At 49.3% G+C, this 27577-nt stretch overlaps 1 protein-coding gene across 1 annotated transcript in view; it reads left to right on the forward strand.

Annotated features, from left to right (window-relative positions):
• Positions 1–24977: 24977 nt before the first annotated feature.
• Positions 24978–27577, forward strand: part of REDIC1 (regulator of DNA class I crossover intermediates 1) — a 139807-nt gene continuing 137207 nt past the window's right edge. Inside the window, exon 1 of the mRNA XM_075342558.1 lies at positions 24978–25058. Coding sequence (XP_075198673.1) covers positions 25036–25058 — 23 coding nt within the window. The 5' untranslated portion in view covers positions 24978–25035. The remainder of the gene's footprint in view (positions 25059–27577) is intronic.

The raw sequence follows: 27577 nt of genomic DNA on the forward strand, positions 1-27577 counted from the left end.
GAGCCTTTATACCGGCGGGCGCGCTGTGCTCTGCACACAGCCATCTCATATTCCCTGCTTTCCCCGCCCACAGACGCCTATGATTGGTTGCAGTGAGACACGCCCCCACGCTGAGTGACAGGTGTCTCACTGCACCCAATCACAACAGCCGGTGGGTGTGTCTATACTGTGCAGTAAAATAAATAAATAAATAATTAAAAAAAAACGGCGTGCGGTCCCCCCAATTTTAATACCAGCCAGATAAAGCCATACAGCTGAAGGCTGGTATTCTCAGGATGGGGAGCCCCACGTTATGGGGAGCCCCCCAGCCTAACAATATCAGTCAGCAGCCGCCCAGAATTGCCGCATACATTAGATGCGACAGTTCTGGGACTGTACCCGGCTCTTCCCGATTTACCCTAGTGCGTTGGCAAATCGGGGTAATAAGGAGTTAATGGCAGCCCATAGCTGCCACTAAATCGTAGATTAATCATGTCAGGCGTCTCCCCAAGATTCCTTCCATGATTAATCTGTAAATTACAGTTAAAAAACACACACACCCGAAAAATCCTTTATTAGAAATAAAAAACAATAACAAAGTCCCTCATCACCAATTTATTAACCCCGACAAAGCCTCCATGTCCGGCGTACTCCACAGTCCTCCAGAGTCGCGTCCAGCTCTGCTGCATGCAGGTGACAGGAGCTACAGAATACACCGCTGCTCCTGTCAGCTTCACACAGCAACTGAGGTGAGTAGCGCGATCAGCTGCTGTCAGTCAGGTAACTCACGGCCACCGCTGGATCCAGGTAACCTCAGTGACAGCTCAGCTGATCGCTATACTCACCTCAGTTGCTGCGTGGAGCTGACCGGTGCGGCGGTGAGTAGCGCGATCAGCTGAGCTGTCACTGAGGTTACCCGCGGCCATCGCTGCATCCACCGCTGGATCTAGTGTGAGACTGTGACCGGGGTTATCTATGACGGCCGGTATGTCTCGCCCCGGTTGTGCTCACTCCATGATAGAAAGTAAATCCACTCTAGGGTTAATGCTGTTTTCCTACAGGCTGAAGGAAGGGTTAAATGGAAACAGGAACAAGGGCAGGTGTGCCGGGTGTGAGGGAGTGAACAGAACTCCCTGAGTTCTCTGCTGGAGAGGCACATGTATATTGGTGTGGATCCTTGTTTGGACATTAAACCGTGTGCTGTGAAACTTAATGCCTGGATCCCGTGTCTTCTGCTGCGCAGCCGACCGTGCTACCTCACATATGGTGGAGAATCGGCGGGCATCCCGGCCGGTGAGGTGTAGCTTCCTTTTCTGGTGACCCGGTAGCACATGTCCTGGATTCAAGCGGCTATACTACGGCCCAAACCCAGCGACGCCATGGAGGACATACTAAAGCATTTGGCTCAGGCTAATGCACAGCAGCAACAAGCTAATGCACAGCAGCAACAGACCAATGCACACCTGCTCCAATCCTTGAAATCGCACCAAGAACAGCTGGTTCAGGCCAATGCACGTCAGCAGCAAGCCTTACAATTGCAGGAACAAAGACATCAAGAACAGATGGTTCTCCTGGCCAAGTCGATCCGTGCTGGACCGGCAGCAACAACCCCGGGACCGGGTGATGACGGCAGCGTCCGGAAAGCGGTGAGACAAGCGTTGCAAAAGATGACCCCGGGGGATGATGTGGAAGCGTTCCTGGCGGTGTTTGAGCGGGTGGCCGAGCGGGAAAAGCTGCCGACCCCCCAGTGGGCTGAGGTATTGTCGCCCTATCTGACGGGGGAACCCCAAAAAGCGTACCTGGACCTCTGTACCGAGGACGCCATTGACTATGTGACCCTAAAAGCCGAAATACTGGCACGGTTGGGGGTGAATACCTATGTACGGGCTCAGCGGGTAAATCAGTGGTTCTATGAGGAAGCCAAACCCGTACGCTCCCAGGCCTATGACTTGTTGCATCTTGTAAAAAAATGGTTGCAGCCTGACACTCTGAGCCCGGCGCAGATGGTGGAAAGGGTAGTAGTGGATCGTTTTGTGCGCACTTTACCCGTCACCGTTCAACGGTGGGTAGGACAGGGTGACCCGAGTACCCTGGACCAATTAGTGTCCCTGGTAGAGCGGCATGTGGCTACGCAGGACTTGATACGGGACACTGAGACTCTGCGTACCGCCCGTCGGTCCGGCCCCTCCAAGCCTAGGGCCAAGGACCCACCGCCGACAACGGTGCAGGAGTCCCCTACCGTCCCGCCTGAGGCCGCGGCCGCCAATCCTGAGGTCCGGAAGGTTCTGTACCCTAAACGACAACCCGTCAAGGGGGTTTCCGTCCCCATTAGATGTTGGCGGTGCCAGCGGGTGGGACATATGGAAGCCCAGTGTCCACTCACCACGGAGCCCATGGATTGTGGGGTTACCCGGCAGGGTTCAATGTATGCTCAGGTGGTGTGTACCGCTGACCTGGTCTCCCCAGAGACGGAGCCCCACTTGTGCCAAATACAGGTGAATGGATGTCCGGTTACAGGATTGTTGGATTCCGGAAGCTTAGTGACCCTTGTGCGATCCACCTTGAGGGCTAAAGTAAAGGCCACAGGACGTACCGTGGGGGTGGTTTGCATACATGGGGACCGCCGAGACTATCCCACGGGGATTGTCACCATCACAGCACCTTGCGGTCAGGTGCAACATGAGGTGGGACTTCTTAACACTCTTCCTTATGACGTGATCCTAGGAAGGGATCTGCCCTATTTTTGGACTTTATGGAAGGGACCCCCTAAGTCTCCTCAGATATTGGTCAGTCCGGGACCTGAGCCCTACAATCCTGAATCCGGGACACCTGCCGTAGGGGTCCCCATGATAGGGACAGAATGTGAACCCGATAGGTCGCCCCTAGAGGTATTGGCAGGAGAGGCTGAGACGGTCGAACCCATCCCGGAGTTGGAGGCGTCCCCGGATACGTTTGGGACTGCCCAACTCCAGGACCCTACATTAATACATGCCCGGAGTCGGGTGACAGTAATTGACGGGGTGGCACAGCTGCCCGGTGCCCAGGTAAGGTACCCCCATTTCGCTCTTAAGCAGGATTTACTCTACCGGGTAGATGAAATACGGGGCGTGGGGGTAGAGCAGTTGGTGGTACCCCAGCCGCATCGTCGGCGGGTCCTCGACTTGGCTCATAAACACCTGATGAGTGGCCACCTAGGGGTCAAGAAAACGCAGGAGCGAATATTGCAAAGGTTCTATTGGCCCGGAGTCTTTGGGGAGGTAAAACGGTTCTGCGAAACCTGCCCGGAGTGTCAGCTTACCGCACCCCTGACCCATTTTCGCAGTCCGTTGGTACCGTTACCCATTATAGAAGTCCCTTTTGAACGGATAGGGATGGATCTGGTGGGGCCCCTCGTAAAGTCCGCTCGAGGGCACCAACACATCCTAGTGATCGTTGACTATGCCACCCGGTATCCCGAGGCGATACCTCTCAGACATACTGCAGCAAAGCTTATAGCTCGGGAGTTGTTTGCTGTGTTCTGCCGGGTGGGGTTGCCCAAGGAGATCCTTACGGATCAGGGGACCCCATTCATGTCTAAAGTGACCAAAGAGCTATGCCGGCTACTCCAGATCAAGCAGTTGCGTACGTCTGTGTATCATCCTCAAACGGACGGTTTAGTCGAGCGTTTCAATAAAACCCTGAAAACCATGCTAAAAAGGGTAATTTCAAAAGACGGGAAAGACTGGGATATGATGCTTCCCTATTTGATGTTTGCCATCCGTGAGGTGCCACAGGCATCCACGGGGTTTTCGCCTTTTGAATTGTTATACGGGCGACATCCCCGGGGATTGTTGGACCTGGCAAAGGAAACATGGGAGCAAGAGCCCACCCCCCATAAAAGTGTGATTGAACACATTTTGGGTATGCAGAACCGCATAAGCGCGGTCATGCCAATTGTGAAGGAGCATTTACAGGAGGCTCAGGCCGCGCAAAGCGGCCGCTACAATAGACAAGCCACCGTGCGGACCTTTAAACCCGGGGATCGGGTGTTGGTATTAATCCCCACGGCGGAGAGTAAATTCCTGGCTCAGTGGCAAGGCCCCTACGAGATAAAGGAAAGAGTCGGGGTGGTCAATGTGACGACATGGACTCTCATGGGTTAACGTTTCTTAAAATCCAGCCAGACAGCATGATAGATTGTCTATAGATGGGGGAGAAGTCCCTCATTGTTTTTACAAGACTCTTGTTGACTCAATGTAATTGTGTTGGCCACTGAAAGCTAGACTATTGTTCTCCAGACATTTCCAGTAACCATTGTATTGTAGTTGTGTATTGATAATGTAATTACCTTAGTAGCCATTGTCTAGTCAGTGGCTCCCAGTTTACATGTACACCCTCAGCCTTTCTAAGCACATCAGTTAAATGAACATTATCCATGCAGCTTGAAATTCCTCCAATGGGAGAAGCAATCTTGTCCAACCAATCGATGAGGACGCAGTGTATCCAAGGGGAAGGTTGTGGCTATAAAAAGGACTTCTTTAAGCCACCAGTGGTTGTTGATGGTTGATGGATTCAGTCTAAGCTCTTTGGAGCTGACTGGAGGATCAGGACATCTTATGGCTTCAATCTAGGGACTCCGGATCCGGTTGGAGACCATATCCACAGCCTAGGGATTTCGACTCCGGCTGCCAGGATTGTAACATCAAACCAGGACTACCTAAGGAGGACACGCAGGTTGGGACAGTTCAGTCACCTGTTACAGACTTTGCAGACCTCAGACAGCTTGGAACCTGTGAGGCATGGACATTCTAAATCCCTGGTGAGCCAGCGGAAGGGTGAGACTCTGTTGCCTGTTACATTTTGTGTGTTTTGCTGGTTATGTGTTATGTGCCGATAATTGTTTGGGGATCCAATAAAGTCTAATTATTGTGGTTCCCTCATCCTGTGTTGTCTGAGTAGTGTTACACCCACGGTTAAGGAGGCCGGCGTTCAGTTGGGATGAGCCCTGAGCCACGCTGTCTTTCTAAAGGCGGCGGGTTTTAGTGGACAAGAGCACCCACTGAGCCCCGTGTCTCCACAATTGGTGGCAGCGGTGGGATACTACTCAGCCTGGTTTACCCAGGGGAGCTGCAGTGGACTGGTGTTTTCGGACACCGTCCAGGGCTCAACAACCAGGGAGGCACATAAGCATACCCAGCAGGCCATAGGGGAGGCATTCAGGTTTCGGACGCTGCCATGTCCAACCCCACCAGCTCAGCCATGGGACAAGGACCAGAGAGGAGTTACGACCGCAGCAGTAAATGGATGCTACAGGATCTGTGCCAGATGCGAAAGATTGACTACAGGAACACTGACACTCGGTCAGACTTGATCCGGAAATTAGTCTGTTGGGATGCCCAGAATGATGCAGAGGATGATGAGGACACTGCCGTTGTGGTATCAGAGGAGGTAAACCCTGTATCTCATCCTAGATCCAGTGACAGTCTGGAAACAAACCAAACCCAAGCAGACCGAGTCAAGGAATTGTTTACTGCATTGGGGCCTGAAGCTTCAAGGGAAGAGAGGGCTGGTGTTCTGCAATTTGTGTTTGGATTTCCAATTTCCTCACCATCAGCACCTACCTCCAGGATAGACCACCACCAAGGAAGTCATCTTCGCTACAGGGATGTGCCAGTGTTTAATGATTCCAGCACTGAGATAGATGAACACTTGCAAAACTTTGAGATGCTAATGCGTATGCACCAGGTGCCCACAGATGAGTGGTCCAAATACCTGTGGACAAGCTTGCCGGTCCGGGCCCAGGAGGCTGTCCGATCACTTGGGCCTCAGGACTGCTTGGACTACGGAATTATTAAGGACACTTTGTTGGCCCTTTTTACCATAACACCCGAGAGACATCGCACTAAGTTCCGGACTATGTCTCGCCAGGGTGTCTCGTACGTCGAATTTGGCAGTCAACTCCGACGACACTGTAATCGCTGGCTCGATGGACGGGCTGCCCACTCCGCTGCTGCCCTCCGTGATGTGATAGTGCTTGAACAGCTGCTGGTGCAGATGGACCCGGAAATCCGAGAATGGGTAGCTGACAGGAAGCCCGACACCCCAGAGCAAGCAGCGCGATTGGCTGACGAATTTACAGCCAACCGACCCAGCTGGAGGCCCAATAGGTCCCTCAACCATGGATCCAAGCGACCCCCAGACTCACGTGCTGGACTAACTCGTTACCCCACAGAAGCCCCAACAAGACAAAGGTTTACCAACAGGGTGGGTGACTTGTCTAACCCACGGCGCTGTTATACGTGTGGGCGCCTTGGACACATGGCCAAAGAGTGTCTACAAAACCGGGACCCCATGCCTGGAGCCCGTCTACCAGTCAACATATGCCGAGATGAACCAACGAGACCTGAGGAATGCTACTCCCGAGAAACACCAATAGCTGAGGAAGTGGTTTATCCAGTCCACACCCTACGGCAGGCCGGACACCGTACACCAGCTAACCTCCATCCCCACATCCAGACGGTCAAGGTCGGTGATATACAGGCTCAGGGACTTCGAGACTCGGGATCTTCCATCACCCTGGTCAGCCCAGATATTGTTCCCACAGAACATCATTTACCTGGCCGCCAAGTGACCATCATCCTTGCTGGGGGCCAGCGCTCGAACATCCCTCTGGCACGAGTGCAGTTGGACTGGGGAACTGACCAAGGAGAGGTTGAAGTGGGGCTCATGGACGGCCTCCCCACCCCTGTAATTTTGGGAAATGACCTAGGACAAGGACTATCCAGCCAGTTTGTCACCGCCATCACCCGCAGCCAAGCCAAACACCATCCTGGTGCAGGTCTTTCTTCCAGCCCATCAGAGGAGAACCCAACTCCTCAATCTTCAGCCTCCTCATCAGAGCCAACAAATGTGAGTACATCAGACCCAACTGTGGCCATTGATTGGGGGGAGATAGATCGTAAAGAGTTCAGGGAAGCTCAACTGTCAGACCCCACCTTAGAGCTTATCCGTAGTGCGGCAAGCCAACCTGGGGGAGGAAATCAGGGGGAGGTATATAGATGGGAAAAAGGCCTCTTATATCGGGAGAAGCCCGCATCCTGCCCAGAAAAACCCTGGACCCGTGTACATCAGCTTGTGGTACCCCAGCCATACCGACCCCAACTGTTGCGTTTAGCTCATGATGTTCCTGCGGCTGGGCACATGGGGACCAAAAAGACTCGGGCCCGCCTGCTGCGTAGTTTTTTCTGGCCAAGGGTCACTCAAGAAGTGCAAAAATACAGAGCCTCTTGCCCAGTGTGTCAGCGTATGGGGGGAGCCCCATGCCGTGCCCCACTTCAACCCATGCCCTTGATAGGAGAACCGTTCCAGAGAGTTGCCATTGATATAGTAGGCCCCTTAGCCATCCGCAGCCGCAGTGGAAAAAGATTCATCCTCACCCTGGTAGACTTTGCCACCCGTTACCCAGAAGCCGTTGCCTTAACCTCCATAGATGCAGAGCACGTGGCTCAAGCTCTACTGGACATCTTTAGCCGGGTAGGGTTTCCACAGGAAGTATTGACTGACCAGGGGGCACAGTTCCAAAGTGAACTGATTCACACCCTGTGGGAAAAACATGGAGTCCGCCCCATGCGCACAACCCCCTACCATCCTGAAACAAATGGATTGTGTGAGCGCTTCAACAAAACGCTCAAACAGCTCATTAGCCGATATGTGGAGTCCGAGGGGGGGGACTGGGAGAAAAACTTGCAGCAGCTCCTTTTTGCTTACCGGGAGGTGCCGCAGGACTCCACTGGGTTCTCTCCCTTTGAATTGCTGTACGGCCGAAAAGTACGAGGGCCCCTAGAGCTGGTACGAGAGAGTTGGGAGGGCACCTTCCCCACAGAAGAGGTTCCCATACTGGACTATGTTCAAAAGTTTAGGGAAAGGATGAGGCACCTCATGGCGTTAGCCCATGGGAATTTAGAAGTGGCTCAGGAAAGGCAAAAACGATGTTATGACCGCACTGCCCGGCCCCGAGAATTTGCCTGTGGACAGAAGGTCCTAGTACTAGTACCGGTGCGGAAAAACAAGCTGCAAGCCATGTGGGCGGGTCCATTCACCATTACCAAGAAATGTGGCAATACTGACTACACCGTGGCCCTGGATCGAGCAGGTGTTCGTGAGCGTACCTACCACATCAATAGGCTAAAAGCTTATGAGGAACGAGAAGTCACCAATTTAGCAGTTTGCTGTCCAGAGTTAGATGATCCAGAGCTGGACCAGATCCCAGACCTATTAGTGGACTCCAAAAGGGAAATGGGGGTAAAAGATGTATCACTAGGGGAGCAGCTTTGTCCATCACAGAAGCGACAGATATCAGACATACTCGGAACATATGAAACCCTGTTCACAAGTCAGCCTGGTAGAACCCCCCTGGTCCAGCATCATGTCAATACAGGGGCAGCCACCCCACTAAGACAACCCGCCTACCGGGTGACCCCTCCTGTGTTGGCAATGATGAAGGCCGAGGTGGATGACATGTTAAATATGGGAGTCATAGTCCCCTCCCATAGCCCATGGGCTGCCAGTGTGGTATTGGTGCCAAAAAAGGACAAGAGTACTCGTTTCTGTGTGGACTATAGACGGCTCAATGAGGTCACGATTACAGATGCTTACCCCATGCCCTGGGTGGATGAACTACTAGATAGGTTAGGGGGGTCTCGGTTTATATCTACCCTCGATTTGAGCAAGGGATACTGGCAGATCCCACTCACAAAAAACGCTCAAGAGAAATCGGCCTTCATAACCCCTTTTGGCCTCTTTGAGTTTACCAGCATGCCTTTTGGGATGAAAAACGCCCCAGCCACCTTCCAGAGGATGGTAGACCATTTACTAGAGGGATGTCAGGGGTATGCCCAGGCCTATTTGGATGACATCGCTATCTTCAGCGACACTTGGGAAGAGCATCTTCAGCATGTGTCCCAGGTGCTGCAGAGGGTAGCCAAAGCCCAGCTCACCATCCGACCTGACAAATGCCAAATGGGGATGGCCGAAGTGCTATACCTGGGACATCGGGTGGGAAGTGGGTGCATTCGTCCCGAACCTGCAAAAGTAGAAGCCATTATCCAGTGGCCACGCCCGGTCAATCAAAAACAGGTCCGTGCATTTCTAGGAACCGCAAACTACTATCGAAAGTTTATCCCCAATTACAGTACCATAGCAAAACCGCTCACTGACCTCACAACCAAAAGATATGCCCGTAACCTTATCTGGACCCCAGAATGTGAAACTGCGTTCCTCCAATTGAAAAACCGGCTAGCCCAAAGCCCAGTCTTGACTGCTCCTGACTTCCGTCGCAGATTCATTGTCCAAACAGACGCATCGGACACAGGACTAGGAGCTGTACTTAGCCAAGTGGGGGACAACGGTGAGGAACATCCGATAGCTTACCTCTCCCGGAAACTGCTGGACCGAGAGAGGGCTTATGCCACCATAGAAAAAGAATGCCTGGCCATAGTCTGGGCCCTAAAAAAATTGCAGCCCTACCTCTATGGCAATGAGTTCACAGTCCTCACTGACCACAATCCATTGAGTTGGCTAAATCGCACTGCCGGGGACAACGGACGCTTGCTCAGGTGGAGTCTGGCATTACAATCTTACAATTTTTCCATCTCCCATAAACAGGGCAAGAACCATGGAAATGCGGATGGGCTTTCCCGACAAGAGGAGAAGGATGATCGGAAGCCTATCATGTCTGGCTAATATTAAGAAGGGGGAGGAATGTGACGACATGGACTCTCATGGGTTAACGTTTCTTAAAATCCAGCCAGACAGCATGATAGATTGTCTATAGATGGGGGAGAAGTCCCTCATTGTTTTTACAAGACTCTTGTTGACTCAATGTAATTGTGTTGGCCACTGAAAGCTAGACTATTGTTCTCCAGACATTTCCAGTAACCATTGTATTGTAGTTGTGTATTGATAATGTAATTACCTTAGTAGCCATTGTCTAGTCAGTGGCTCCCAGTTTACATGTACACCCTCAGCCTTTCTAAGCACATCAGTTAAATGAACATTATCCATGCAGCTTGAAATTCCTCCAATGGGAGAAGCAATCTTGTCCAACCAATCGATGAGGACGCAGTGTATCCAAGGGGAAGGTTGTGGCTATAAAAAGGACTTCTTTAAGCCACCAGTGGTTGTTGATGGTTGATGGATTCAGTCTAAGCTCTTTGGAGCTGACTGGAGGATCAGGACATCTTATGGCTTCAATCTAGGGACTCCGGATCCGGTTGGAGACCATATCCACAGCCTAGGGATTTCGACTCCGGCTGCCAGGATTGTAACATCAAACCAGGACTACCTAAGGAGGACACGCAGGTTGGGATAGTTCAGTCACCTGTTACAGACTTTGCAGACCTCAGACAGCTTGGAACCTGTGAGGCATGGACATTCTAAATCCCTAGTGAGCCAGCGGAAGGGTGAGACTCTGTTGCCTGTTACATTTTGTGTGTTTTGCTGGTTATGTGTTATGTGCCGATAATTGTTTGGGGATCCAATAAAGTCTAATTATTGTGGTTCCCTCATCCTGTGTTGTCTGAGTAGTGTTACACCCACGGTTAAGGAGGCCGGCGTTCAGTTGGGATGAGCCCTGAGCCACGCTGTCTTTCTAAAGGCGGCGGGTTTTAGTGGACAAGAGCACCCACTGAGCCCCGTGTCTCCACAGTCAACTATAAGGTATTGCAGCCCGGTAGGCGGAAACCTGAACAAATATACCATGTCAACCTATTAAAACCTTGGCAGGAACGGGAAAGCCTGATGGCTGTTTTTTCCCCATCTCCCTCCTCTTCGGGTCGTTCACCTCCGGCTCCAGCGACCTCCGGAGAGGACGAACCGGAAGTAAGGATTGGAGAAGCCCTCACCAAGACTCAGAGGCGAGAGGCCAGACGGTTGGTTCAGCAGAACCCCGATGTCTTCTCCGAGCTGCCCGGTAGGACCAGTCTGATACGACATGATATTGTCACCGAGCCCCACCTGAAGGTACGCCTGAAGTCATACCGGGTACCGGAGGCTCGACGACAAGCCATATCGGAGGAAGTAAAGACAATGTTACGCCTGGGGGTCATCGAAAAATCCCGGAGTGAATGGGCTAGTCCGATTGTCCTAATACCAAAACCCGATGGCTCTTTAAGGTTCTGCAATGACTTTAGGAGATTGAACGAAATATCCAAGTTCGATCTCTACCCCATGCCCAGGGTGGATGAGCTGATTGATAGGCTGGGACAGGCGCGGTATTTTACCACGCTCGACCTGACCAAGGGGTACTGGCAGGTGCCACTGACGGAGTCCGCCAAGGAGAAAACCGCTTTTGTTACGCCGGAGGGTCTCTTCCACTATGTTGTCTTGCCTTTTGGGTTACATGGCGCTCCGGCCACGTTCCAGAGGTTGATGGACTTAGTGCTGGAACCCCACCAGGCGTATGCATCAGCGTACCTTGATGACATCATTATTTACAGCTCCGATTGGCAGACCCACTTGGAACAGGTACAAGCGGTGGTGGACGCGCTTCGAACAGCCGGATTGACAGCCAATCCCAAGAAATGTGCGTTGGGACTCACGGAAGCCCGCTACTTGGGCTACGTGATAGGCCAAGGAGTGATTAAGCCCCAAATTAACAAGGTTGAGGCGATCCAGAAGTGGCCTAGACCCCTGACCACGAAGCAGGTTAGGGCCTTCTTGGGTATCGTGGGGTACTACAGGAGGTTTGTAAAGGATTTTGCGGGACTATCAGCCCCCTTGACGGACCTTCTCAAAGGCAAGAAGTCCGTCATGGTGCGCTGGACTCCGCAGGCCGAGGACTCCTTCCGGGCCCTGAAGGGGGTCCTGTGCGGACAGCCCGTTCTCGTACACCCTGATTTCCGCAAGGAGTTCATAGTACAGACTGACGCCTCAGAGGTCGGCCTGGGGGCAGTGTTGTCTCAGGTGGTTCAGGGGGAGGAACACCCCGTCACCTTCTTAAGTAGGAAGCTCACCCCTCCCGAGCGGAATTATAGCGTAGTGGAGAAGGAGTGCCTGGCGATCAAGTGGGCCTTGGAGTCCCTACGCTATTACCTGCTGGGACGGCAGTTTCGCTTGGTGACGGATCACTCTCCACTGGTCTGGATGAGGTCCGCCAAGGAACGGAATGCCCGGGTTACCCGGTGGTTCCTTTCTCTGCAGAACTTCCGGTTTACGGTTGAACATAGGGCCGGTGGGTTGCAGGGCAACGCCGATGCCTTGTCCCGCGGGCCGTGTTTGATGGCAGGAGTTCAACCCCGCACGCTTGAACTGAGGGGGGGGTATGTGAGACTGTGACCGGGGTTATCTATGACGGCCGGTATGTCTCGCCCCGGTTGTGCTCACTCCATGATAGAAAGTAAATCCACTCTAGGGTTAATGCTGTTTTCCTACAGGCTGAAGGAAGGGTTAAATGGAAACAGGAACAAGGGCAGGTGTGCCGGGTGTGAGGGAGTGAACAGAACTCCCTGAGTTCTCTGCTGGAGAGGCACATGTATACTGGTGTGGATTCTTGTTTGGACATTAAACCGTGTGCTGTGAAACTTAATGCCTGGATCCCGTGTCTTCTGCTGCGCAGCCGACCATGCTACCTCACACCAGGTAACCTCAGTGACAGCTCAGCTGATCGCGCGGCTGTCTTCAGTTGCTGTGTGAAGCTGACAGGAGCGGCGGTGTATTCTGCTGCTCCTGTCACCTTCATGCAACACAGCTGGATGCGACGCTGGAGGACTGTGGAGTACGCCGGACATGGAGGCTTTGTCGGGGTTAATAAATTGGTGATGAGGGACTTTGTTAGTGTTTTTTATTTCTAATAAAGGATTTTTCGGGTGTGTGTGTTTTTTAACTGTAATTTACAGATTAATCATGGAAGGAATCTCGGGGAGACGCCTGACATGATTAATCTAGGATTTAGTGGCAGCTATGGGCTGCCATTAACTCCTTATTACCCCGATTTGCCAACGCACTAGGGTAAATCGGGAAGAGCCGGGTACAGTCCCAGAACTGTCGCATCTAATGTACGCGGCAATTCTGGGCGGCTGTTGACTGATATTGTTAGGCTGGGGGGCTCCCCATAACGTGGAGCTCCCCATCCTGAGAATACCAGCCTTCAGCCGTATGGCTTTATCTGGCTGGTATTAAAATTGGGGGGACCGCACGCCGTATTTTTTAATTATTTAATTATTTATTTCACTGCACAGTATACACACACCCACCGGCTACTGTGATTGGGTGCAGTGAGACACCTGTCACTCAGCGTGGGGGCGTGTCTCACTGCAACCAATCATAGGCGCCGAAAAGCAGGAAAACAGGGAATACGAGATTGTTTAATGAGCGGCCGGCTTTTTCAAAAGAGGAAAAGCCGCCGGAGTTTAGTGAACAGCTGTGCAGCGCCTCGGCAGTGATCGGGGAACGGTAAGTAAGAGAGAGGGGGGAGAATGACCGACAGACTGTGAGAGGGGGACAGACAAGACAGAGAGAGACCGACAGAGCGAGACCGACCGACGGGAGATAGAATGAAAAAAAAAATGACCGACATCGCTAGTAAAAAGCACAAAACGTGCGTTTTGGACATCGGAGTGCCACACAATGTTTTACGTAAAATCTTTCATGTATTAATCTCAAAAAGTAACATACACCAGCTCTATCTCACTATTTGGTATGTTCCCTTAACATTTCCGCCATGAAAATTCATTTTGGTGTCATTTTGGAAGGTTTTCTGGTGAGTCCGTAAAAATGGCGTAAAACTCGGACAAAATTGTTCACAGCTATGACTTTTGAGTGATAAATGCTTCAAGGGGTCTTCCCCATGCTGTTGCCATGTCATTTGAGCACTCTTCTGAGACTTTTGTGACATTTTTAGGGTTTCTACATGCTGCCGGGGGTCATTTCAGAAAAATACTCGGGTCTCCCATAGGATAACATTGGGCTCGGTGCTCGGGCCGAGTACACGAGTATCTTGGGATGCTCGGCCCGAGCCTCGAGCACCCGAGCTTTTTGGTACTCGCTCATCACTAATGCATATCAACCCAAGAACAAAAGCAAAAGACCTTGCGAAGATGCTGGTGGAAACTGGTAAGGTTGTGTCATTATCCACAGTGAAACGAGTACTGCACCAAAATGGGCTGAAAAGCCACTCTGTCAGGAAGAAGCCATTACTCCAAAAGAAATATAACAAAAGCCAGATTAATGTTTGCATATGCACACAGGAACAAAGACCTTCATTTTGGAGACATGTCCTGTGGTCTGACAAAACTAAAATTGAACTGTGTGGCCATAATGACCATCATTACGTTTGGAGGAAAAAGGGAGAAGCTTTGAAGCTTAGGAACACCATCCCAACTGTGAAACACGGGGTTGCCAGCATAATGTTGTGGGGTTGTTTTGCTGCAGGAAGGAGTGGTGCACTTCACAAAATAGATGAGGAAAGAAGATTATGTGGCAATACTGAAGCAACATCTCAAGACCTCAGCCAGGAATTAAATATTGGGCGGAGATGGGTCTCCCACATGGACAATGATTCGAGAAGCATACTGCCAAACTGGTTACAAATTAGCTTAAGGATAACAAAGTCAATGTTTTGTAGTGCCATCATAAAGCCCTGATCTCAATCCTATTGAAAATTTATGGGCAAAGCTGAAAAGGCAGGTGTAAGCAAGGCAACCTACAAACAAGGCACAGTTACACCAGTTCTGTCAGGAGGAATGGGCCCAAATTCCTAACAACTATTGTGAGAAGCTTGTTGAAGGATATCCAAAATGTTTCACCCAAGTCATACAGCTTAACCCCTTCACGACCTTGGACGGATCTATCCGTCCAGGATCGTGTCCCGTTAAGCCCCGCCCCCTGCCGTGGGCAGGCGGCGTGGATCGGCACACATATCAGCTGTTTTCAACAGCTGACATGTGTGCCTGCTAGCCGCGGGTGGAATCGCTTCCACCCGCGGCCATTAACCCCTTAAATCTTGCTGCCAAAGTCTGGCAGCAAGATCTAAATGCGCGCGGCCATGTTTTTTTACTTACCGCCGCCCCCACCGGAAGTCACGTGTGTTATCACGTGACTATCGGTGGTTGCCATCGTAGCACAGGCTCATGTGATGACGCCTGCAGCTACGAAGTTTCACTTTCGTTTTCCCTCGGCCGAGAACAGAGGGAAAAACAAAGTGACTGAATCTGCTGTTTACAGCTGTATTGCTGTGATCAGCAGATAGATAATAGCGATCGGATTGCTGATCGCTATAGCCCCCTAGGGGGACTAGTAAAATAAAAAAAAAAAGTAAAAAAAAAAAGTTTTAAAAAATAAAAAAAAAAAAAAAAAACCTAAAAGTTCAAATCACACCCCTTTCCCCCTATTGAAAATTAAAGGGTTAAAAAATAAATAAATATACACATATTTGGTATCGCCGCGTTCAGAAATGCCCGATCTATCAAAATATAAAATCAATTAATCTGATTGGTAAACGGCGTAGTGGCAAAAAAATTCCAAACGCCAAAATTACGTTTTTTGGTCGCCGCAAGTTTTACGCAAAATGCAATAACAGGCGATCAAAACGTAGCATCTGCGCAAAAATGGTACCATTATAAACGTCAGCTCGAGACGTAAAAAATAAGCCATCACTGAGCCATAGATCCCAAAAAATAAGAACGCTACGTGTTTCGGAAAATGGCGCAAAACATGCGCCACTTTTATTGGACAAACTTGTGAATTTTTTTAACCCCTTAGATACATGTAAACCTATACATGTTTAGTGTCTACAAACTCGCACCGACCTGAGGCATCACATAGATACATCAGTTTTATCATATGGTGAACACGGTGAATAAAACATCCCAAAAACTATTGTGCGATCACACTTTTTTTGCAGTTTTTCCACACTTGGAATTTTTTTGCTGTTTTCCAGTACAATATATGGTAAAACCTATGGTTTCATTTAAAAGTACAACTCGTCCCGCAAAAAAGAAGCCCTCATATGGCAAGATTGACGGAATAATAAAAAAGTTACGGTTCTCGGAAGAAAAGGAGCAAAAAACAAAAATGCAAAAACGGAAAGTGCCCGGGGGCTGAAGGGGTTAAAGGCAATGGTACCAAATACTAATGAAATGTATGTACATTTTTTACTTTGCAGAAAGTAATAAAAATAGACTTAAAACATTCTCTCTCATTATTCTGGTATTTGGCAAATAAATATAAAGAATTTTTATAATCCCAATTGACCTAAAATTGGAAAGATTTATTCTGATTTCATGTCAGATAGTGAGAAAAACATGCATATGTGTCTTTTTAGATATTGTATGTAAATGTCTGGTTTCAACTGTATATGGGATAAGTAATAACTTGCTGATCGGTGGGAGTCCAACTGCTGGGACGAGCACTAATCAGCAGAATGGGGAGCTTTAATCCCATTAGAATGGAGTAGCAGTATGCTAACCAGACCTATGCTGCTCCTCGTTCCCTACGAGGCTTTTCTGGTACCTCCCCAGACAATGAATGGAGCGTTGGTTGGGTGTTCAACCTGCGGCGTCATCTTGTAATGGAGATAAAAGTTCTACATTCTGCAGATCGGTGTGGGTTCTAGCGGTGGGACACCCACCAATTAGCAAGTTATAGGATAGGTGATAACTAGAGATGAGCGATCCTGCCAATCCTAGTCAAACCTATTAAATTGAATGAAAAGCAAAAGTGTTGTAAAATGGTCTAGGGGGGCTGTAAAAGAAAGAAAATAAAAAAGGGTTAAAGGAGGACATACTTCCGAGGCCGACAATTATCCCTCATCTATATTCACTGCTTTCCCCTTCCACCGGCCTCTCTGGCTGCCGCTGGACCACGCCCCCACCCTCTGAGATAGCGTCTGTGATTGGTTGGAATCACACACACTGTCTGTGTTCTTTATAATGGTGTAAAATAATTAAATAAAACAGGGGCGTGGCCTGAGCAGCATGTGAGGAAGACCTGTGTAGAGAGAGCTCCTGCAAAAAACTCCTGTATAATCCTGTCCAGCTGGGGTTAAAGTTTGTTTTACTGCTTTCCTGGAGTGGTGACCTCTCCTAGACTGAGGGGGCTTCAAAGACCTGAGTGATATGACCAGAACTCGGGCTGATAAGAAGCGCGGGACACAGGCCACACTCATGGACGCTGGAGCTTCATGTGGGGGCAGGGCGTCTGATGCAATAGCTCGCCTCAGCAAGTTTGCACGAGATCAGCCTGAGATACCTGGAGCTGTTAAGCAGTGTGACCTCAGCGTGGAGGAGATCCCAGGACAAGAACTGATGGAGGAGGAAGAGCAGCAGGGAGCTGTGAGTATGTTGGCTGCTGCCAGTAATGTGGAGAAGGGGGACAACCTTAGAGCTGCAGATGAAAACACAGATCCTGGGAGAGCAGAGCCCACCCTCAGTGATGTGCTTGCAGCAGTAAACACCTGCAACAATATGCTAGCCACTTTGAACATACAGATGGGAGGAATTAAAATGGACATTTCATCTATCAGGCACGAGTTGCAGGGGGTCAATGTACGGGTGGGGGCCCTGGAAGACCGGGTCAGTGCCACAGAGGATAAGCTTCCCCCTCTGACTCGGGACCTTGGCAGAGCAATCCACAATATCTCATTGCTTAGGGCTAAGGTGGACGATCTAGAAAACAGATCCCGCAGAAGCAATCTCCGACTGGTCGGGGTCCCAGAAAAGGCAGAAGGCAATAATCCAGTAGCTTTTTTTGAAATGTGGCTCCCCAAGACTTTGGGTATGGATCTGTTTTCTCCTTTCTTCACTATTGAGCGGGCACATAGGGTCCCCACTAGACCCCCACCACCAGGGGCACCCCCTCGTCCTATCCTCCTCAAGCTACTGCACTTCAGGGACAGGGACACTGCGCTCCGCAGAGCCCGGGAGATTAAGGATCTGGCTATTGACGGCCATAAGGTCTCACTGTACCCGGATTTTTCCACTGAAATCCAGCAGAGGAGAGCGCAATTTATTGATGTCAAAAAACGCCTGAGGCAGCTGCAGATCTCTTACTCAATGCTATACCCTACCAGGCTGCGAGTGGTGGCGGATGGTGGGACAAAGTTTTTTGACACTCCAAAGGATGCAGCCGCATGGCTCGATACCAACGAAAAAGGACTGCGCAGAAATCACCGCTGAGGATTATTGCGGATTCCTTGCTGTTGGACTTGCTGAGGTGAACGTGCTATGTTTCCCAGCTGGAACACTTATGGACGGTCGGCAGGAGCCACCCAGATAGGTTACTATGCAGTTGATGACTGTTCAGGAATTTAAACCGTTATGTGCTCTTACGGTTATGTTTAGCCCCACTTCCCTCTGTTTGAGAGGAATGTCCTGGTTTACTGTGTATGTTTCTATGTTGTTTGACCTTTTTGTTTTATGCACCTGTTTGGTCTATGCTCATCTATGGGAACTGCTGCAGATGGGTCCGGGGGTCCCCGCTTGCTGCCCCCTGCTGTTACATATGTGCACTCACCCTTATGGCGAAGGAGGTTAATATAGTGGCCTGGAATGTGCGAGGATTGGGTGAAGCCACTAAAAGATGTGCAGTTTTTCTGTTTCTACAGCAGCTTAAGCCAGACATAATATTCTTATCAGAAACGCACTTGGTGAAGGAGCGGCTCCACTTGCTCCACAAAAAATGGATAGCCCATGAGTATCACTCTGTATATACCACACATTCCAGGGGGGTGAGTGTCCTGATACACAGGACAGTGCCGTTTGAGTGTCTTAAAGCTTCTGTGGATCAGGAGGGTAGATTTGTATGTCTTTACTGTGTCCTTCATAATGTGCGCTGTGTTCTAGTTGCAATTTATATTCCGCCGCCATACACAGGGGAACCATTGAAACGTATCCTCAATTTTGTTGCTTCCCTCCCTGAGGTCCCCACCCTATTAGTAGGAGACTATAATAATTACTTGCACCCGTATTGGGATAAGTTACATACAGGGAATATCTCAGTGGGGGCGGCAGCTACATCCCTTGCCAGACTGATGGAGGAGGTGGGATATGTAGATATTTGGCGTATTAGAAACCCGCAGGTCCGGCAGTATTCATGCTATTCTAGTTCTCATCATTCACTGTCCCGGATTGACCTGGCCATTGGAAATGCTCAGCTGCTGCCTTGTGTAGCTTCAGTCACGTACCTGGCCAGGGGGGTGTCTGACCACTCCCCACTACAGGTTCGTCTAAGGCTTGGGGACCCAGACCGGCTGGCGGGGATACCTTGGCGGCTCAACCCTTTTTGGATACAACTGATAGGGGGCACTCTGACTGACACTATACGGGAATATTTTGTGACAAATGACGGTACGGCATCTAAACATATAGTGTGGGACGCAATGAAGGCGTATGTTCGTGGGACATATATTAGGGAAATTTGCACCCGAAAGGCGAAAACAAGAGAGCGCACTAAGTATCTGACGGACACTTTAGGTGATGCAGAACGACTTCTTATATCTAACCCTACAGATGATGCCAAGCGGGACTTAGAGAGGGCACAGAGAGCTCTGAGAGACCATATGACTTCCTTGGCCACTAACAAACGCTTTTTCCTTAAGCAGCGGTACTTTACGGAGGGGGAGAGTGTGGGACATCTCTTGGCTACAATTGCTAGGGCGCAGGAGGGATTGACCTATATCACCAAATTGAAACTTGACACTGGAGAGGAGGTGAGGGACAGCGGGAGGATTGTGGAGGTCATGCAACAGTATTACACCCAATTATACTCCTCTAAATCGCATTATGGGGATGAGGAACTGCGGGACTTTGTGGAGGAGATCACTCTCCCCAGTCTGTCAGATAGTGAGAGAGAATCCCTGAATAGAGATATAGACCTGCAGGAGCTGGAGGAGGCGCTCGGTCAAATCCAAAATGAAAAGGCCCCAGGTGCGGACGGACTCCCGGGTGAATTCTACAAATTATATACCCATCTGCTGCTGCCAAGACTCTTGGATGTGTTCAGAGATGCTGAGGAGAAGGGATCCCTCCCTGCATCCATGAGGGAGGCTATTATTGTTCTGATTTTAAAACCCGGGAAAGATCCGACCGCGCCTGACTCCTATCGCCCAATCTCGCTGCTTACATTAGATATTAAATTAATCGCTAAAATTCTAGCTAACAGATTGTCCCGGGTGATCACGTCAGTGATCCACGAGGATCAGACTGGATTCATCCCCAATAAATCTACTTCCATTAATTTGCGACGTTTATTCCTGGGGATACAGCTAAGTTCTGAGGGGAGAAACAAGGAGAGAGCAGTCCTGTCATTAGATGCAGCCAAAGCCTTTGACAGTATTGAATGGAATTTCCTATGGGTAGTTTTGGAGAAATTGGGTCTTGGCTCCAGATTTATTGGCTGGGTCAAATTGTTATATGCCTCTCCGCGGGCCAGGATTCGAGTTAATCGTTGTACCTCCTCGTCTTTTAATTTGGCCAGGGGCACGAGACAGGGCTGTCCTCTCTCTCCATTACTATTTGCAGCGGCAATTGAGCCATTGGCGGCTATGCTTCGTGCATCCGCTGGCGTAAAGGGGTTTGAGATAGGCGGTCTGGAGCATAAGGTTTCCCTCTATGCGGACGATTTGTTGCTGTATCTCAGGGAGGTGGGGACATCGGTGGGCCCAGCAATAAATATTATTATAGAATTTGGTAGGCGCTCGGGACTCCTAATAAACTGGAAGAAATCGGCCCTGCTCCCTATAGATCCACTCCCATCTAATTTTAGTACTCTGGGGCTGCCAATTCCGACGGTGGATACATTTAAATACCTGGGGATTGTGGTTAGTGCCCGACCGCGTGATTACTACTCTCAAAATCTGGAACCAGTGTTGGCTCAGTTTAGGAACAAGATAGATGCCTGGTGTCGACTCCCACTGTCCCTTATTGGCCGTGCTAATCTACTAAAAATGGTACTGATGCCCAAACTTCTGTATCTTCTCCACAACGCCCCAATATGGATCCACTGGAAATTTTTCCGTAAAATCAACACTTTGTTTCGGGAACTCTTGTGGCAAAAGCAGCAGGCTAGAATCCGCCTTGAGACCCTGCAGAGAGGGAAGGAGGATGGGGGTCTGGCAGTCCCCAACCCGTGGGTTTATTATGTTGCGGCACAGATGCAGCACTTCAGGGGGTGGGGAAAGGATGAGGCATATGACGCTGGGGGCAAATTGGTGAGGGGCCTTGCAGAATGGGGACACCCAGTGGCTTTTTTGGATGCAGGATACTCACCCAGAGGAGGAACATTATATCCAACATTATCATTGATGTACAAGGTGTGGGATAGAGGGAAGCAGTTGCTGGGAATATCAGGAATGACTGAGTACTGGCCCTTATGGCATAATCGTGGACTGGCGGAGCTGCAGAGACTCCCGGGTTGGAGAATGTGGGTGAGCAGGGGGGTGCATCAGGTGTCTCAGATTCTTCAGAATAATATACTTAAAAGATTTGACCAGCTTCAAGCTGAGTTTGGGATACCACACAGTTCCTTTTACCAATACCTGCAGCTCCGTCATGCCTATGAGACACAGACACGTCGTATGGACATTAGGATAGAGCGGAATCACACTCTTACTGAATTGTTGACATCTGATCGCTCCTATGGTATTATTTCTAGGTTGTATACAGTGATGTTATCTAGACACCTCGACAAATTCCCTTTGCAGGCTAGAGAGAAGTGGGAAAGGGACCTAGGCCCTATGACAGGGGAACAGTGGGGTGAGGTCCTGTCTCAGACTCCAAGCCTTGCTGTATCTGAAGGCCAACGACTGTCACAGCTATTCCTGTTACATAGAGTATATAGGACACCTAGTCTATTGCATAAGATGGGAGTTAGGATGGATGATCTGTGTCCTAGGTGCGGACAGGAAGGTGCGAATCTGATGCATATGATGTGGTCCTGTGGGAACATTGAAGATTACTGGAGGGCAGTACTAGATTTGGTTAGACAAGTTTTCAATATCCGTCTACAGCCAAGACCTATTATATGTATCCTGGGTCTACTGGAGGGGGGGGGTGGACTTGAGTTCGCCGGTAATGGTCGGTATTACACGTCTCTTGTACCAGGCTAGGAAACTGTTGGCCTACCACTGGTTGGACCCAGCGCCTCCGGTCATCGGGGATTTTAGGGAAAGAGTAAACGCTATACTTCGACTGGAGAGAGGAGTATACCTTAAAAGAAATGCATTGAAAAAGTTCTATAAGATCTGGGGGGCATGGTTGGATACCCCAGGCCTTCCCTCCTCGGCGTTACTGCAGGACAGTGCGAGCGACCAGGTCCTTCTCCTTCTGACCGGTTAACAAATTTCCTCAAATAGGGTGATATGCGTACTGCTGGAAGGTGTGTGCATGTATATGTGTGTGCATGTATATGTGTGTGCATGTATATGTGTGTGCGTGCGTGTATGTATATGTGTATATATATATAATGTCATAATGATGCTGGGTAAGCTATACTATGGAGAATATATTGGGAAATAATATGCACTTTGAGACCCATATTGAAATGAGACGTGGACTGCGGGTGCATTGTTTATTATGTTATTTGTGTGGTTTTTCTTATTGACTAAAGGTTTTTTCCCTTTCTGTGATATTTCTATGGAGGGAATTATTTTATGTGTTGTATAATTTTGATGTTAAATAAAAATGAACCTGATTTTTAAATAAAACAGTTGGCGTAGGGTCCCCCATCTATTGATACCACGACAGATGCGGGGGTAATAAGGGGTTAATGTCAGCTCACAGCTGTCACTAAGCCCTGGATTAGTGATGGGTAGGAGTCTATGAGATCCCCCCACCACTAATTCTTTAAGTAAAAATAAATAAAAACAAACACACAGAAAAATACTTTATTTAAAAAAAAAACAAAAAAACTTCCCTCTTTCACCAATTTATTAACCCCAAAACACCCAGGTCTGATGTAATCCACACTACCAAGTCCCACAACAATTCCAACTCTGCTACATCTGAAGGCACAGTGCGTGGCCATAGAACAATGACTGCCCACTGTGAGATTCAGGCAGAGACTGAGCCACAGCGATGAGCTGTGACATCATTCAAATTAGTTGTGGTCACAGCTGGAGGTTCCGAAGGCCCACCACCTGTGACCACAGGTAACCTGACCTCAGGGCATCTCAATGAACTCTCACTGAGTTCACAGACCAGCATCTCATGGCAGAAAACAGCATTTTTTTTTGCTGCAGAGATGCAGATTTGGTGCTAAAATTTTTACATCATATTCCTGCATGCAATCTACATCTCCTAGCAAAAAAACATACGGTATGATGCAGTAGTGATGCAATTTTTTGCCAGGTATAGATTAGGTGCAGGAATATGGTGTAAATATTTTAGCACCAAATCTGCATCTCTTGGCAAACCTCCCCCAGTTTTCTGCCAGGATATGCAGGTCTGTGAATTCAGTGAGAGTTCATTGAGGTCCACTGAGGTCAGGTTACCTGCGGTCACAGGTGGAGAGCTGTGGGAACCTTCAGCTGTGACTGCAAATAACTGGAGTGACATCACTGCTCATCGCTGCGGCTCAGTCTCTGCCAAAAGTTACAGCGTGCTGACATATTTTATGCTGTTAGTTCAGATGTAGGAGAGCTGGAATCTTGAGGGTTAATAAAGTAGTGAAAGAGGGTGTTTTGATTTTGTATTTTATTTCAAATACAGGATTTTTTCGGTGTTTGTGTTTATTTCTTTTCACTTGGAGTAGTAATGGGGGGCGGGGTCTCATACACGCCTCATGTTGCTAATTTTTGGCTTAGTGGCAGCTGTGAGCTGCGATTAACGCCTTATTAGCTCAACTGCCACCGCACTAGGACAATCGGGAAAAGCCCAATATAAAATACTGGGATTGTCGCATCTGGTCTTGTGGCAATCCTGGTATGCTGCAGGCTGCTATTTTTAGCCTGGGGGGACACAATAACCATGGGTCTCTCCAGGGCTTTATCATGGCTGGGTATCAAAATTAAGGAGACCACATGCCTTTTTTCAATTATTTATTTAGATAGTGTATGTAAACTGCTGGTTTCAAGTGTATATCTTTACTGTATTGAAAAATGCACTCACTTTTTTACTTAAAGATATCTTGCAAAGGTAAAGGGTTTGTCACTACAGTCTGCAGTTGTTCTATGTGACCTGTGAATGCTCACTGTGTGCACAGTGCACTGAGTATTCCCAGAGCAAAAACCGCATGCGGCGGCCGGATGCCGTTTTTCCACTGCGCATGCTCAGTAGCGTGCCGCAAACGGCAAAAACCGGACGGACCGCATGTGAAAAACTTATGCAAAGGATGCGGTTTTGTCGTCGCATCCGTTGCATAGGTTGTAGAGCCGGATTGGCCGGCTCTGCTAAAACCGGATGTGTGAAAGCAGCCTAAGGCAAATCGGCCGGATGCGGCGCGATGCGGGTTTTTTTGCCGGACAAAAAAAGTGCCAGGCAACAATCCATCCGGCCGCCGCATTCGCTAAATCTGCCGCATGCGGCAAAAACCGGACGGAACGCAAGCCCATGCGGCACAATACGGCACTAATGTAAGTCTATGCAAAAAAACCGCAACCGGCGGCAAAAAAAAACGGTTGCGTTTTTTCTGCAAAGCGCCGGATTGTGCTGCATAGGAAAAACCGGATGTGTGAAAGCAGCCTTACTGCAGACTTTCACGGTAAAAAACACTGCCAGTTTTTGTTTAGTTACATGGGAGCCTGTAGGTAATGTAGACAATGTATACTGTGTAATTGCATATATCAGAGGTTAACGTGGAGTTTACATGGGAGAGTACACTACAGACCTACATGCAGCAAATGGAAACCAGAATCACAAAAGTTCAGTGCAACCGACCACCATGTCTGGCAGAAATGTGGCGCTTTTTTCAGGCCCCTCAGTCTGCAGAGCCGAGCGGCCGCTCCGTGACTGAGGACTGTGTGCGCGCTCTGCCTGGAGCCAGGCCACAGGTCACGTGACTGCAGAGCCGACGATACTCCTCACAGCAGAGGTCGCTTTTGCCGCCATTTTTGTGGCCGTCCCTTTCCGCTGATATTTTTCTGGCACAATGAACTGGGTCGGTGGCTCTCGGTAGGTTGCTGCAGCTTGTACGGTTCCACATGTCGGATGCACTGTACATCATTAGAGCTTCTGTTTCTGTGTTATCGCTGGAGGCTCTGAAGTAAAGGGAAAGCCTGGTGGCCATGTATTTTTCAAGCAGCTGCCATTATTAATCATTTTATGTATTCAGCTAGGTCCTTAAAATGAAATACAGTTACTGCCTCATATAGAGTCCAATACAGAACAATTGTGCCTTTAGGGGTTTCTGCTGTGTCCATATCTGAGTCTTGTCAAAATTATGAGAGGAAATGGTGTTTATTATATGTCTGGGCTAGAAAGGGGGAATTACCTCAACGTCACATGGGAAATTCACTGTTTCGTTATTTGATGTCCCAAACTGCCAATTTTGTTTGGCCCCCAGTATAAGGCCAGGTTCACACTATGTTTTTGTGGTGCACTTGACATATGCGTTTATACTGTAAAAAAATAAAATAAAGCAAATACAAGTCTATTTGTATAGAATATAATAGGAAAAGATATGTCAACTGCGCATCTGTGTTTTTTAATCAGGCTGCTTTCACACATCCGGTTTTTGCAGTGCGGCTCAATCCAGCTCAAAAACCTATGCAACAGATGCGGTGAAAAAACGGATCCGTTACATAAGTTTTTCCATGCGGCCCGACCGTTTTTTGACGGATGCGGCTTGATACTGAGCATGCGCAGTGCAATAAACCGCATCCGGGGACCGGATGCGTTTTTTGCCGCAGGACGCAGCATCCAACGTCATAGGCTTGTATTGTAAATCGCGCCGGATCCGACGCAATGCGTTTTTTTCGCCGCACAAAAAGACGTACCAGGCAACGTTCCATCCGGCCATTGCATGGGCTAAATATGCCGCATCCGGCAAAAACCGGACGCAACGCAAGGCCATGCGGCACAATACAGCGCTAATGCAAGTCTATGCGGAAAAAACGCAACCGGTGTAAAAAAAAAGGTTGTGTTTTTTCTGCAAAGCGCCGTATTGTGCCGCTCAGCAAAAACCGGATGTGTGAAAGCAGCCTCACAATCCGTTTTGTGACTGATGCGACGGATCCGTTGCATATAGTTAAAACAGATGAGACAGACCCTGTGAAAAACGGATCTGTTGTATTTTTTTTTTTTTTGAGCCGGCAAAGGAGAGGAGAGAGAGAATTTTTTTTTTTTGCAGGATTCAGTTTTTTCTCAAAGCGACGGATTGTGACTGAGGGAAAAAGACGAAAGTGTGAAAGCAGCCTCAGGCTATGTGCGCACTAGGCCGTTTTGCCCGCGGATTTACCCGCGGTTTTGCTGCGGAAATTTCTTGAGAAAACTTTGAAATCTTTGTGCAGACATTTGTGCAAAACCTATGGGAAAAAAAAATAGCTGTGCGCACGCTGCGTTTTTTTCTCAAGAAAATTCTTTGTGAAAATTTTCTTGAAAAAATTTCTCGAGAAAATGTGCATGTCACTTCTTTTCCGCAGGTACCTGCGGTATACCCCCGGAATTTCACTCCATTCACTGTAATGTAATCGCGAAATACCGGGGGTATACCGCAGGTAGCAAATGATGTGCGGTATACCCCAGTATAGCCGCGATTTACCTGCGGTAATGCTCATCGCTGCCTGCGGTTTTGCAGGGAGTGATGTCATTATGCCAGGAAGAGGAAGCGGAGCAGAGTAAACACACACATCACACTCCCTGGACGCCGCACAGAAGCACTTCCGTGTGACCTCCAGGTGCCCGTGCAGTCTGTGTCCCGCTCCAGCCCTGCCGCTGCCTGCACTGCTGTGTGTCAGTGTCTGCCCGCAGTGTCAGCGGCTTGTCACCCTGCAGTGTGTCAGTGTCTGCCCGCAGTGTCAGCAGCTTATCACCCTGCAGCGTGTCAGTGTCTGCCCGCAGTGTCAGCAGCTTGTCACCCTTCAGCACAGGCAGACACTGACACACAGCAGTGCGTGCAGCCGCGGGGATGCCGAGCACTGCTGTCAGGAGGTGAGATGAGATCATTACCTGCTATGACGATCTCCTGCCGTCACTGCGGTCTATGCCCGTCTCGCGAGCGGCCCGAGACTGTCACTAGCGGTGACGTCACGGGCTCTCGCGATACTGCTGACAACGCGGCGGGCATAGAACTCAGTGACAGCGCTGATGGCAGGACTGCAGGAGATCATCACAGCAGGTAATGATCTCATCTAACCTCCTGACAGCAGCGCTCGTCATCCCCTGCAGTGACCTGAGCTATTGATGTTAGCTCAGGTCACTGCATTGCTCTCCCAGCCAATGGGGAACATTCTGTTCTTCATTGACTGGGACAGTAACTATGGTATGGATCGCCGTGGGACCCCCCCCCCTTATTGGATTACGCCGGACATGGAATTGATTGTTTTCAATAAATTGGTGAAAGGGAATGTTTTGGGCAGTGTTTTTTCAAATAAAACTTTTTTTGTTGTCTATTTTTTATTTATTACTGCCTGGGTTGGTGATGTCAGGTATCTGATAGACGCCTGACCTCACGAACCCCAGGGCTTGATGCC

The sequence above is a fragment of the Anomaloglossus baeobatrachus genome, chromosome 4 (genome assembly GCF_048569485.1).
Source record: "Anomaloglossus baeobatrachus isolate aAnoBae1 chromosome 4, aAnoBae1.hap1, whole genome shotgun sequence".
In the NCBI taxonomy this organism is placed as follows: domain Eukaryota; kingdom Metazoa; phylum Chordata; class Amphibia; order Anura; family Aromobatidae; genus Anomaloglossus; species Anomaloglossus baeobatrachus.